The 13,887-nt window shown below is 33.7% G+C and overlaps 1 protein-coding gene across 6 annotated transcripts in view; it reads left to right on the top strand.

The window, feature by feature from the left end:
• LOC134707483 (cytoplasmic dynein 1 intermediate chain 2-like) overlaps positions 1 to 13,887 on the top strand; it is a 35,056-nt gene that overhangs the window by 1,689 nt on the left and 19,480 nt on the right. For 5 of the 6 annotated variants that reach the window (XM_063567250.1, XM_063567249.1, XM_063567247.1 and 2 more), the window contains exons 2-5: positions 2,371 to 2,458; positions 5,059 to 5,143; positions 10,467 to 10,588; positions 12,532 to 12,555. In XM_063567250.1, the coding sequence (XP_063423320.1) occupies positions 2,371 to 2,458; positions 5,059 to 5,143; positions 10,467 to 10,588; positions 12,532 to 12,555 (319 nt within the window). The remainder of the gene's footprint in view (positions 1 to 2,370; positions 2,459 to 5,058; positions 5,144 to 10,466; positions 10,589 to 12,531; positions 12,556 to 13,887) is intronic. The other variant, XM_063567251.1, reaches the window with a different exon arrangement.

Below are 13,887 nucleotides of genomic sequence, written 5' to 3'. Positions count from 1 at the left end.
GCTATCACTTTGGCGTCGTCGTTGTCGTCGTCGTCCGAATACGGTACTTTTAGTTTTCGCACTCTAACTTTAGTAAAAGTGAATATAAATCTATAAAATTTTATCACAAGGTTTATGACCACAAAAGGAAGGTTGGTATTGATTTTGGAAGTTTTGGTCCCAACGTTTTAGGAATTAGGGGCCAAAAAGGGCCCAAATAAGCATTTTCTTGGTTTTCGCACTATAACTTTAGTTTAAGTTAATAGAAATCTATGAAATTTTGACACAAGGTTTATGACCACAAAAGAAAGGTTGGGATTTATTTTGGGAGTTTTTGTTTCAACAGTGTAGGAATTAGGGGCCAAAAAAGGGCCCAAATAAGCATTATTCTTGGTTTTCGCACAATAACTTTAGTTTAAGTAAATAGAAAATAATGAAATTTAAACACAATGTTTATGACCACAAAAGGAAGGTTGGTAATGATTTTGGGAGTTTAGGTCCCAACAGTTTAGGAATTAGGGGCCAAAAAGGGACCCAAATAAACATTTTCTTGGTTTTCGCACCATAACTTTAGTATAAGTAAAAAGAAATCTATGAAATTTAAACACAAGGTTTATGACCATAAAAGGAAGGTTGGTAATGATTTTGGGAGTTTTGGTCCCAACAGTTTAGGAATAAGGGGCCCAAAAGGTCCAAAATTGAACTTTGTTTGATTTCATCAAAATTGAATAATTGGGGTTATTTGATATGCCGAATCTAACTGTGTATGTAGATTTTTAACTTTTGGTCCCGTTTTCAAATTGGTCCAAAGGGTCCAAAATTAAACTTCGTTTGATTTTGACAAAAAATTAATCAGATGGGTTCTTTGATATGCTGAATCTAAAAATGTACTTAGATTCTTGATTATCGGCCCAGTTTTCAAGTTGGTCCAAATCAGGGTCCAAAATTAAACTTTGTTTGATTTCATCAAAAATTGAATAAATGGGGTTCTTTGATATGCCAAATCTAACTGTGTATGTAGATTCCTCATTTTTGGTCTTGTTTTCAAATTGGTCTACATTAAAGTCCAAAGGGTCCAAAATTAAACTTAGTTTGATTTTAACAAAAATTGAAATCTTGGGGTTCTTTGATATGCTGAATCCAAACATGTACTTAGATTTTTGATTATGGGCCCAGTTTTCAAGTTGGTCCAAATCAGGATCTAAAATTATTATATTAAGTTTTGTGCAATAGCAAGTCTTTTCAATAGCACAGTATTGCGCAATGGCAAGAAATATCTTATTGCAAAATATTGTGAAATAGCAATTTTGTTTTTAATTAGAGTTATCTTTCTTTGTCCAGAATAGTAAGCAAGAAATATCTAATTGTAAGATTATTATTTTTTTGGAGTTATCTTTCTTTGTCCAGAATCAACTTAAATCTTTGTTATATATACACTTTTTACTACCAACTGATAAATTAAAATAATCTTTAGCATTCAGTGATAACAAGCAGTTTTTTTACATCTTAATATTTTATGATGTATTTAAATGAGTAGTAATTGTTGCAAACTCCATTAGAAATTTTAATTGAGATTAGTTTTGGAATAAGGGAAAGGGGGATGTGATTAAAAAAAATGGGTTCAATTTTCTCATTTGAAATTTCATAAATAAAAAGAAAATTTCTTCAAACATTTTTTTGAGAGGAATAATATTCAACAGCATAGTGAATTGCTCTAAGAGAAAACAAAAATTTTAATTTCATTAGAACACATTCATTCTGTGTCAGAAACCTATGCTGTGTCAAATATTTAAAGAAAACAAAAATTTTAATTTCATGAGAACACATTCATTCTGTGTCAGAAACCTATGCTGTGTCAACTATTTAATCACAATCCAAATTTAGAGCTGAATCCAGCTTGAATGTTATGTCCATACTTGCCCCAACCGTTCAGGGTTCAACCTCTGCGGTCGTATAAAGCTACGCCCTGCGGAGCATCTGGTTCACAAGTGAAATGAGTTTGCAAGGATAAATTCACAGTATAATATATGACTTACATGTATAATTGTGATGTGCATTTAAAAAAAATAATGCCTCTCCATTGATGGCCAATGTCAAAATATTTGAATGTCCAAAATCGATCACAAATGTTGAAAACCAGTTGAAACCAAAGACAGCCTAAAGTATAGACAAATACAGACGATGATTCATAGCTTTGTAACTGATAGCAATAGATCTGATTTTATTCGATTCAACAACCCTCAGTCTAAAAATGTATTATTTAAGTATTTGTTCAGTCAACAGTAAACAAAGAGGGGGGTTTGTCTGGTAACCAGAAACACATTTATTTTCTTTTGTCTCTATTTAGTGTGTATAAAAAAATACATCTTATAGATTTCTTATTTTTGACAGACTGATGAAGCACCAAAGCCTGCTCAATCACAAGATCTTAGAGCGGAAACAGATGAATTATTGAAGGACCTTGGCATTCCTCCTTCTGGTAATAGTTGTTAAGAATTTTACTTTCAGTTCATTTAAAGCAGAGAAGAGAAATGAATATCAATGTACATGTACATGTATGTAACTCCACCATTATTTCAAATTTGAATTTATTGTATTTTAAATAGATTTAAACCAGTTAAAGTGTATTAATTACATTTGGTTATCTACTTGCAGTAGAATATGCATTTTGTTTTTACCTGACCTAAATGGTTTTTGTCGAGCCTGCAACTTTTGTTGCAGAAAGCTCGACATAGGGATAGTGATCTGGCGGCGGCGGTGTTAGCTCACTTCTTAAAAGCTTTATATTTTAGAAGGTAGAAGACCTGGATGCTTCATACTTTCTATATATATGCCTCATGTTACGAACTTTCCGTCAGTCACATGTCCAATGTCCTTGACCTCATTTTCATGGTTCAGTGACTACTTGAAAAAAAAGTTAAGATTTTTTGTTATGTTAAATTCTCTCTTATTATAAGTAATTGGATAACTATATTTGGTATGTGCGTACCTTGCAAGGTCCTTATGCCTGTCAGACACTTTTCAGTTGACCTCGACCTCATTTCATGGATCAGTGAACAAGGTTAAGTTTTCGTGGTCAAGTCCATATCTCAGATACTATAAGCAATAGGTTTATTATATTCGGTGTATGGAAGGACTGTAAGGTGTGCATGTCTAGCTGACAGGTGTCATCTGACCTTGACCTCATTTTCATGGTTCAGTGGTCAAAGTTAAGTTTTTTAGTTTTGGTCTATTTTTCTAATACTTTATGCATTAGGTCAACTATATTTGGTGTATGGAAATATTTTATGATCTATATGTCGGTTACGCAGGTTTGATTTGACCTTGACCTCATTTTCACGGTCCATTGCTAAGTTTTAAGTGTTTGTGTTTTGGTCTGTTTTTCTTTATTTATAAGCAATAAGTCAACTATATTTGTTGTATTGATTTATTGTTAGCTGTACATGTCTGCCTGGCATGGTTCATCTGACCTTGCCCTCATTTTCATGGTTCATTGATCAATGTTTCATTTTTGTCGAGCCTGCAACTTTTGTTGCAGAAAGCTCGACATAGGGATAGTGATCCGGGGGCGGCGTTAGCTAACTTCTTAAAAGCTTTATATTTTAGAAGCTGGAAGACCTGGATGCTTCATACTTTGTATATAGATGCCTCATGTTACGAACTTTCCGTCAGTCACATGTCCAATGTCCTTGACCTCATTTTCATGGTTCATTGACCACTTGAAAAAAAAGTTCAGATGTTTTGTAATGTTGAATTCTCTCCTATTATAAGTAATAGGATTATTATATTTGGTATGTGCGTACCTTGCAAGGTCCTCATACCCGTCAGACAGTTTTCACTTGACCTCGACCTCATTTCATGGATCAGTGAACAAGGTTAAGTTTTGGTGGTCAAGTCCATATCTCAGATACTATAAGCAATAGGGCTAGTATATTCGGCATATGGAAGGACTGTAAGGTGATCATGTCCAACTGTCAGGTGTCATCTGACCTTGACCTCATTTTCATGGTTCAGTGGTTATAGTTAAGTTTTTGTGTTTTGATCTGTTTCTCTTATACTTTATGCAATAGCTCTACTACAAATGTATATTTGTTGTATGGAATGATTGTAAGGTGTATATGTCTAGCGGGCAGGTGTCATTTGACCTTGACCTCATCTTCATGGTTCAGTGGTTATAGTTGAGTTTTTGTGTTTTGGTCTATTCTTCTTATACTTTATGCAATAGGTCTACTATATTTGTTGTATGGAATGATTGTAAGGTGTATATATGCCTAGGGGGCATATGTCATTTGACCTTGACCTCATTTTCATGGTTCAGTGGATATAGTTAAGTTTTTGAGTTTTGGTCTTTTTATCTAATATTATATGCCATAGGTCAACTATATTTGGTGTATGGAAATATTTTATGATCTATATGTCAGTCCCGCACATTTTATTTGACCATGACCTTTATTTCACGGTTCAATGCACAATGTTAAGTTTTTGTGTTTTGGTATATTTTTCTTAAACTATAAGTAATAGGTCAACTATATTTAATGTGTGGAAGCATTGTTAGCTGTACATGTCTGCCTGGCATGGTTCATCTGACCTTGACCTCATTTTCATGGTTCATTGGTCTTTGTTTATCTATCTTGGTTAATGTTAAGTTTATGTGACAGTTGTAATAAAGCTTTATACTTAGGACTATCAACATAATATCAATGATTAGTAAAGAAGGCGAGACATTTCAGTGTGTGCACTCTTGTCTTAACTAATTTGTACAGTTAGGGAATTTAAAACATGATCAGAATGATATAATGAATCCTGTCATAAAAAAAGCATTAGAGGCACATTATAGTGGAAAGCATGTCCAATGGCCTACACAGTATACAACATTTTCTAAATCATCCATATTATTGAAAGTGACTTTAATATTTTGAAAGCCCAAGAGGCAACAGAGAATATGATTACATGTAATAACATATATTTTCAATTAATCTCACCTTCAATGTACTTCACATGTATTTTAAATTGAAAATTAAAGAACAGATATAATTAAACATGTTAAAGTAAAACATTTGTTGTGATATGTTGTTGTAGGACCAAAGAGTGGCAGTCCAAGTCCTACACATTCCAATAAATCTGCTTCAGACACAGAGGCCAAACAAGTTATTGTCACCACTAGGTATGTAATCAAATATGGATCACTTAAGACAATGAATCTGCTTCAGACACAGAGGCCAAACAAGTTATTGTCACCACTAGGTATGTAATCAAATATGGATCACTTAAGACAATAAATCTGCTTCAGACACAGAGGCCAAACAAGTCATTGTCACCACTAGGTATGTAATCAAATATGGATCACTTAAGACAATAAATCTGCTTCAGACACAGAGGCCAAACAAGTTATTGTCACCACTAGGTATGTAATCAAATATGGATCACTTAAGACAATAATCTGCTTCAGACACAGAGGCCAAACAAGTTATTGTCACCACTAGGTATGTAATCAAATATGGATCACTTAAGACAATAAATCTGCTTCAGACACAGAGGCCAAACAAGTTATTGTCACCACTAGGTATGTAATCAAATATGGATCTCTTAAGACAATAAATCTGCTTCAGACACAGAGGCCAAACAAGTTATTGTCACCACTAGGTATGTAATCAAATATGGATCACTTAAGACAATAAATCTGCTTCAGACACAGAGGCCAAACAAGTTATTGTCACCGCTAGGTATGTAATCAAATATGGATCACTTAAGACAATAAATCTGCTTCAGACACAGAGGCCAAACAAGTTAATGTCACCACTAGGTATGTAATCAAATATGGATCACTTAAGACAATAAATCTGCTTCAGACACAGAGGCCAAACAAGTTATTGTCACCACCAGGTATGTAATCAAATATGGATCACTTAAGACAATAAATCTGCTTCAGACACAGAGGCCAAACAAGTTATTGTTACCACTAGGTATGTAATCAAATATGGATCACTTAAGACAATAATCTGCTTCAGACACAGAGGCCAAACAAGTTATTGTCACCACTAGGTATGTAATCAAATATGGATTACTTAAGACAATAAATCTGCTTCAGACACAGAGGCCAAACAAGTTATTGTCACCGCTAGGTATGTAATCAAATATGGATCACTTAAGACAATAATCTGCTTCAGACACAGAGGCCAAACAAGTTATTGTCACTACTAGGTATGTAATCAAATATGGATTACTTAAGACAATAAATCTGCTTCAGACATAGAGGCCAAACAAGTTATTGTCACCGCTAGGTATGTAATCAAATATGGATCACTTAAGACAATAAATCTGCTTCAGACACAGAGGCCAAACAAGTTATTGTCACCACTAGGTATGTAATCAAATATGGATCACTTAAGACAATAAATCTGCTTCAGACACAGAGGCCAAACAAGTTATTGTCACCACTAGGTATGTAATCAAATATGGATTACTTAAGACAATAAATCTGCTTCAGACACAGAGTCCAAACAAGTTATTGTCACCACTAGGTATGTAATCAAATATCGATCACTTAAGACAATAAATCTGCTTCAGACATAGAGGCCAAACAAGTTATTGTCACCACTAGGTATGTAATCAAATATGGATCACTTAAGACAATAATCTGCTTCAGACACAGAGGCCAAACAAGTTATTGTCACCACTAGGTATGTAATCAAATATGGATCACTAAAGACAATAAATCTGCTTCAGACACAGAGGCCAAACAAGTTATTGTCACCACTAGGTATGTAATAAAATATGGATCACTTTAATTTTTTAAGACAATAAATCTGCTTCAGACACAGAGGCCAAACAACTTATTGTCACCACCAGGTATGTAATCAAATATGGATTACTTAAGACAATAAATCTGCTTCAGACACAGAGGCCAAACAAGTTATTGTCACCACTAGGTATGTAATCAAATATGGATCACTTAAGACAATAAATCTGCTTCAGACACAGAGGCCAAACAAGTTATTGTCACCGCTAGGTATGTAATCAAATATGGATCACTTAAGACAATAAATCTGCTTCAGACACAGAGGCCAAACAAGTTATTGTCACCACCAGGTATGTAATCAAATATGGATCACTTAAGACAATAATCTGCTTCAGACACAGAGGCCAAACAAGTTATTGTCACCACTAGGTATGTAATCAAATATGGATCACTTAAGACAATAAATCTGCTTCAGACACAGAGGCCAAACAAGTTATTGTCACTGCTAGGTATGTAATCAAATATGGATCACTTAAGACAATAAATCTGCTTCAGACATAGAGGCCAAGCAAGTTATTGTCACCACCAGGTATGTAATCAAATATGGATCTCTTAAGACAATAAATCTGCTTCAGACACAGAGGCCAAACAAGTTATTGTCACCACCAGGTATGTAATCAAATATGGATCACTTAAGACAATAAATCTGCTTCAGACACAGAGGCCAAACAAGTCATTGTCACCACTAGGTATGTAATCAAATATGGATTACTTTAGACAATAAATCTGCTTCAGACACAGAGGCCAAACAAGTTATTGTCACCGCTAGGTATGTAATCAAATATGGATTACTTAAGACAATAAATCTGCTTCAGACACAGAGGCCAAACAAGTTATTGTCACCACTAGGTATGTAATCAAATATGGATCACTTAAGACAATAAATCTGCTTCAGACACAGAGGCCAAACAAGTTATTGTCACCACTAGGTATGTAATCAAATATGGATCACTTAAGACAATAAATCTGCTTCAGACACAGAGGCCAAACAAGTTATTGTCACCACTAGGTATGTTATCAAATATGGATCACTTAAGACAATAAATCTGCTTCAGACATAGAGGCCAAACAAGTTATTGTCACCACTAGGTATGTAATCAAATATGGATCACTTAAGACAATAATCTGCTTCAGACACAGAGGCCAAACAAGTTATTGTCACCACTAGGTATGTAATCAAATATGGATCACTTAAGACAATAAATCTGCTTCAGACACAGAGGCCAAACAAGTTATTGTCACCGCTAGGTATGTAATCAAATATGGATCTCTTAAGACAATAAATCTGCTTCAGACACAGAGGCCAAACAAGTTATTGTCACCACTAGGTATGTAATCAAATATGGATTACTTTAGACAATAAATCTGCTTCAGACACAGAGGCCAAACAAGTTATTGTCACCACTAGGTATGTAATCAAATATGGATTACTTTAGACAATAAATCTGCTTCAGACACAGAGGCCAAACAAGTTATTGTCACCACTAGGTATGTAATCAATTATGGATCACTTAAGGCAATAAATCTGCTTCAGACACAGAAGCCAAACAAGTTATTGTCACCACTAATAATGTAATCAAATATGGATTACTTAAGACAATAAATCTGCTTCAGACACAGAGGCCAAACAAGTTATTGTCACCACTAGGTATGTAATCAAATATGGATCACTTAAGACAATAAATCTGCTTCAGACACAGAGGCCAAACAAGTTATTGTCACCACTAGGTATGTAATCAAATATGGATTACTTAAGACAATAAATCTGCTTCAGACACAGAGGCCAAACAAGTTATTGTCACCACTAGGTATGTAATCAAATATGGATTACTTTAGACAATAAATCTGCTTCAGACACAGAGGCCAAACAAGTTATTGTCACCACTAGGTATGTAATCAAATATGGATCACTTAAGACAATAAATCTGCTTCAGACACAGAGGCCAAACAAGTTATTGTCACCACTAGGTATGTAATCAAATATGGATCACTTAAGACAATAAATCTGCTTCAGACACAGAGGCCAAACAAGTTATTGTCACCACTAGGTATGTAATCAAATATGGATCACTTTAGACAATAAATCTGCTTCAGACACAGAGGCCAAGCAATTTATTGTCACCACTAGGTATGTAATCAAATATGGATTACTTTAGACAATAAATCTGCTTCAGACACAGAGGCCAAACAAGTTATTGTCACCGCTAGGTATGTAATCAAATATGGATTACTTAAGACAATAAATCTGCTTCAGACACAGAGGCCAAACAAGTTATTGTCACCACTAGGTATGTAATCAAATATGGATTACTTTAGACAATAAATCTGCTTCAGACACAGAGGCCAAACAAGTTATTGTCACCACTAGGTATGTAATCAAATATGGATCACTTAAGACAATAAATCTGCTTCAGACACAGAGGCCAAACAAGTTATTGTCACCACTAGGTATGTAATCAAATATGGATCACTTAAGACAATAAATCTGCTTCAGACACAGAGGCCAAACAAGTTATTGTCACCACTAGGTATGTAATCAAATATGGATCACTTTAGACAATAAATCTGCTTCAGACACAGAGGCCAAGCAATTTATTGTCACCACTAGGTATGTAATCAAATATGGATTACTTTAGACAATAAATCTGCTTCAGACACAGAGGCCAAACAAGTTATTGTCACCGCTAGGTATGTAATCAAATATGGATTACTTAAGACAATAAATCTGCTTCAGACACAGAGGCCAAACAATTTATTGTCACCACTAGGTATGTAATCAAATATGGATTATTTTAGACAATAAATCTGCTTCAGACACAGAGGCCAAACAGATATTGTCACCACTAGGTATGTAATCAAATATGGATCACTTAAGACAAAAAATCTGCTTCAGACACAGAGGCCAAACAATTTATTGTCACCACTAGGTATGTAATCAAATATGGATTACTCAAGACAATAAATCTGCTTCAGACACAGAGGCCAAACAAGTTATTGTCACCACTAGGTATGTAATCAAATATGGATTACTTTAGACAATAAATCTGCTTCAGACACAGAGGCCAAACAATTTATTGTCACCACTAGGTATGTAATCTGCTTCAGACACAATCAAATATCCACATGTTTTTTTCATAATTGGACCTTTCTGGACTTGTCACTTGGTTGTTTTTTGCATGTTATCAGAAAAAAAAGAAATATTCTTAAGTTATATTGTTAAGGACTTTTTTTTATCATGAAATTAGACTGACTTAAGGTAATTTAAACAAAAAATGTTGAAGAAAGAAAAACAATTCATTGAAGTGAAATGTTGATTTGTATAATTGTGATATCTTTTGAAAACAAGAATGTGCCCCCAGTACTTAGATGCCTCATCTGCACTATCATTTTCTATATTCTGTGGACCGTGGAAATGGGGGATCATATCATAGGGAACATGTTTACTAAGTTACAAGCTCATTGGACTTTGACTTCATCAAAAACTACCTCTACCAAAAACTTTAACCTGAAGCGGGACAGATGGACGAATAGACACACAGACCAGAAAAATGGGGCATAAAAAATCATAAATAAGTGTAAAGTACTCTCAAAATATATCAGTGAAAAAGTGTATTCTTCAACATGTGTTTTTTTCTGCTACAGATCACATCAAAGCTAAAGTTAACTAACATATTATTACATATTGCAGTAGAAAACCAAAAGTTAAACTCTCAGTGACAAAGGTATCTGAAACTAGCATACCACCTAAAGAAAATGTATCATACAGTAAAGAAACACAGACTGCCATATTAGAACCATTAGATAAGGAAGGCAAGTATATAATTATGACATAGGAATATGGTGCTTGTGTTGTTTTTTAATCATGTTAATGCATGTGTTAGTATGACATATTGTAAATCATTGGGTGAAGAGCAGCATGCTGACCAAAAAATGTTAAATTATGTGTTTCAAATGCACTTTGTATATAGGCATGGTAGTTTGATATACATTTACTTTAAAAAGCAAAATAACTAAATGGCTATTATTATTGCTTATTTAGGTAAAGACCATGCTAATGCATAAAAAAGATATTGCAATTTTCCATGTTGGAAGTTGTATCTTAAATTCTGCAATTAATCTATAATGTGAAATAGACAAAACTGATAGCGTATTTGAGATATTATTAAAAACTGAAGTTTTATATAAGCTTTATAAGTATATATTATATATTTTTAGCTCACCTGGCCCAAAGGGCCAAGTGAGCTTTTCTCATCACTTGGCGTCCGGTGTCCGTCGTCGTCGTCCTGCGTCCTGTGTTAACTTTTACAAAAATCTTCTCCTCTGAAACTACTGGGCCAAATTTAACCAAACTTGGCCACAATCATCTTTGGGGTATCTAGTTTAAAAATTGACCCGGCCAACCAACCAAGATGGCCGCCATGGCTAAAAATAGAACATAGGGGTAAAATGCAGTTTTTGGCTTATATCTCAAAAACCAAAGCATTTAGAGCAAATCTGACGGGGTAAAATTGTTTATCAGGTTAAGATCTATCTGCCCTGAAATTTTCAGCTGAATCCGACATTTCGTTGTTAGGTTGCTGCCCCTGAATCGGTAATTTTATGGAATTTTTGCTGTTTTTGTTTATTATCTTGAATATTATTATAGATAGAGATAAACTGTAAACATCAATAATGTTCAGCAAAGTAAGATCTACAAATAAGTCAACATGACCAAAATGGTCAGTTGACCACTTTAGGAGTAATGGCCCTTTATAGTCCATTTTTAACCATTTTTCGTAAATCTTAGTAATCTTTTAGAAAAATTTTCTCCTCTGAACCTACTGGGCAAAATTAATTGAAACTTGGCCACAATCATCTTTGGGGTATCTTGTTTAAAAATTGTGTCCGGTGACCGGGCCAACCAACCAAGATGGCCGCAATGGCTAAAAATAGAACATAGGGGTAAAATGCAGTTTTTGGCTTATAACTCAAAAACCAAAGCATTAAGAGCAAATCTGACAGGAAGTAAAATTGTTGATCAGGTCAAGATCTATCTGCCCTGGAATTTTCAGATGAATTGGATCATCGGTCATTAGGTTCCTGCCCCTGAATTGGTAATTTTGAGGACATTTTGCTGTTTTTTTGTTATTATCTTGAATATTGGTATAGATAGAGATAAACTGTAAACAGCAATAATGTACAGCAAAGTAAGAACGAAAAATAATTCAACATGACCAAAATAGTCAATTGACCCCCATAAGGAGTTATTGCCCTTCATAGTTAATTTTTTACATTTTTCACAAAATTTGTAGATTTTCACTAACATTTTCCACAAAAACTACTGTTATATAGAGATTATTGTAAGCAGCAAAAATGTTTAGTAAAGTAAGATCTACAAACACATCACCATCACCAAAACACAATTTTGTCATGAATTCATTTGTGTACAATGTTTAATATAAACATAGACCAAGGTGAGCGACACAGGCTCTTTAGAGCCTCTAGTTTTAATACTTCATTATTTTCCACAATGAAACTTGAATAAAATGTGCTCTGTCCATTTTGGGGTTATTTTTTGTGGTATTTTGTTTATGATCTTCTATATTATGTTGTTGAACACTACTACTGTTTTAGAAATTGCATGACCTATGGGTTTGTTTGTATAGTTTATGAAATTTTTTACCATGTTTTTGTTTTTTTGTGATCACCTCAACTTATTTATATGACATAGCACCTAGTAGTAAATATTATATTTTCATTAATGCAAACATTAGGAAGAAACCCTTGGGATTACTACGGTGAGTTGATTGTCCGTAACAATTTAAATATCTTATGTTGTCTATTTCAGTTGTCAAGCGTATGTATTTTATAGATGTAAAAATATTCTATAAGCTTTCTACAATTGATACATAAATATTGCTCATCACATATCAAAGATAATCTTGAACTTACTTCAGATATTATTCTACAACTAACTTTATGTATTTTACAAATTTATTCAGATGAACCATATACCAGTAATTGACTATCTTATGTTACTCATAAGCAAAATATATTATTTTTATATTTATAAAAAAAGAATATATCAAATACATATATATGATGACAGATGTATGGGTGAAGGTCATCTGGAATATTCCGAGTTTTTAACAGTGTTTTGCTCCTAAACAATGCATAAAAAGCTAAAAAAAAAATGTTTTTTTCTCAATGACTGGTGTACCTTTAATTAAAAAATTTAGTATTCATAGACAGTGACATGAAGCACTTTACATAATGTTCACATAGGTTAGGTTTAGATTAGACACATTTCACATTTGTCAATGTAGAGTTAAGTCCCTTTGAAATTAGGAAAAATAGACAAATTTGAGAATTCTCCTGAGTTATCTTAGTGTACTCCAACAAAATCATCTGGTAGTTAAATGCTAAGAAAACTATAAACTTTAAATTTGAAGTAGACAAGATCTCAAATAATTTCCTCAAAAGAGGGAAAAATTCAGAAACAATTTGACTTTATAACACAATTCTATAAACTGCTTAAACAGCTGTAGTTTTATATTTAACCCATTATTGACTAGTGGTTCAATGTTATGCTCTTAAAAATTGTTAAAAAAACCTTAATCCTAAATGTTTTATTTTACACATTTTAGGCCTAAATTAAAATATTGTTTGTTTGCTGTCAGCCGACCGACCAAAAAAAATCGCCGCGACCCAAATAATTTTATTGACGTTTTTGAAAACATTTTTTTTTTATTCCGGAATTTTGCCTGTTGCGGTTTAGAATCGAGTGCTGATTTCCGTGTTACATGCGATTTTGATTTCCGGTAGTCTTTGCAGTGTTTATCAGGCTATTTGATAAAACTACATCTTTTTATCACTTCATGCATTTCCGCAAGTTCCGGTGATTGTTACTAGAAAACGTACATCAACCTAAGTTTCGCCGGCAATATAAGTTTGTTACTTCATTTAAACGTGTTAAAAGTTGCCTCCAGTAAATGTTTAATCCATTAATTGCATTAAAAACGTCATTATCCTTTCCAAATAACCAGATAACTTATCAAACATCGTTTATTTTTGTAAATTTTCTTGCAAGAGTCCGCCATTGACCGATTTATATACTACGGATCTGAACC

The sequence above is a fragment of the Mytilus trossulus genome, chromosome 2 (genome assembly GCF_036588685.1).
Source record: "Mytilus trossulus isolate FHL-02 chromosome 2, PNRI_Mtr1.1.1.hap1, whole genome shotgun sequence".
Classification (NCBI taxonomy): domain Eukaryota; kingdom Metazoa; phylum Mollusca; class Bivalvia; order Mytilida; family Mytilidae; genus Mytilus; species Mytilus trossulus.
This window is presented reverse-complemented; position numbering and strand designations above follow the sequence as displayed.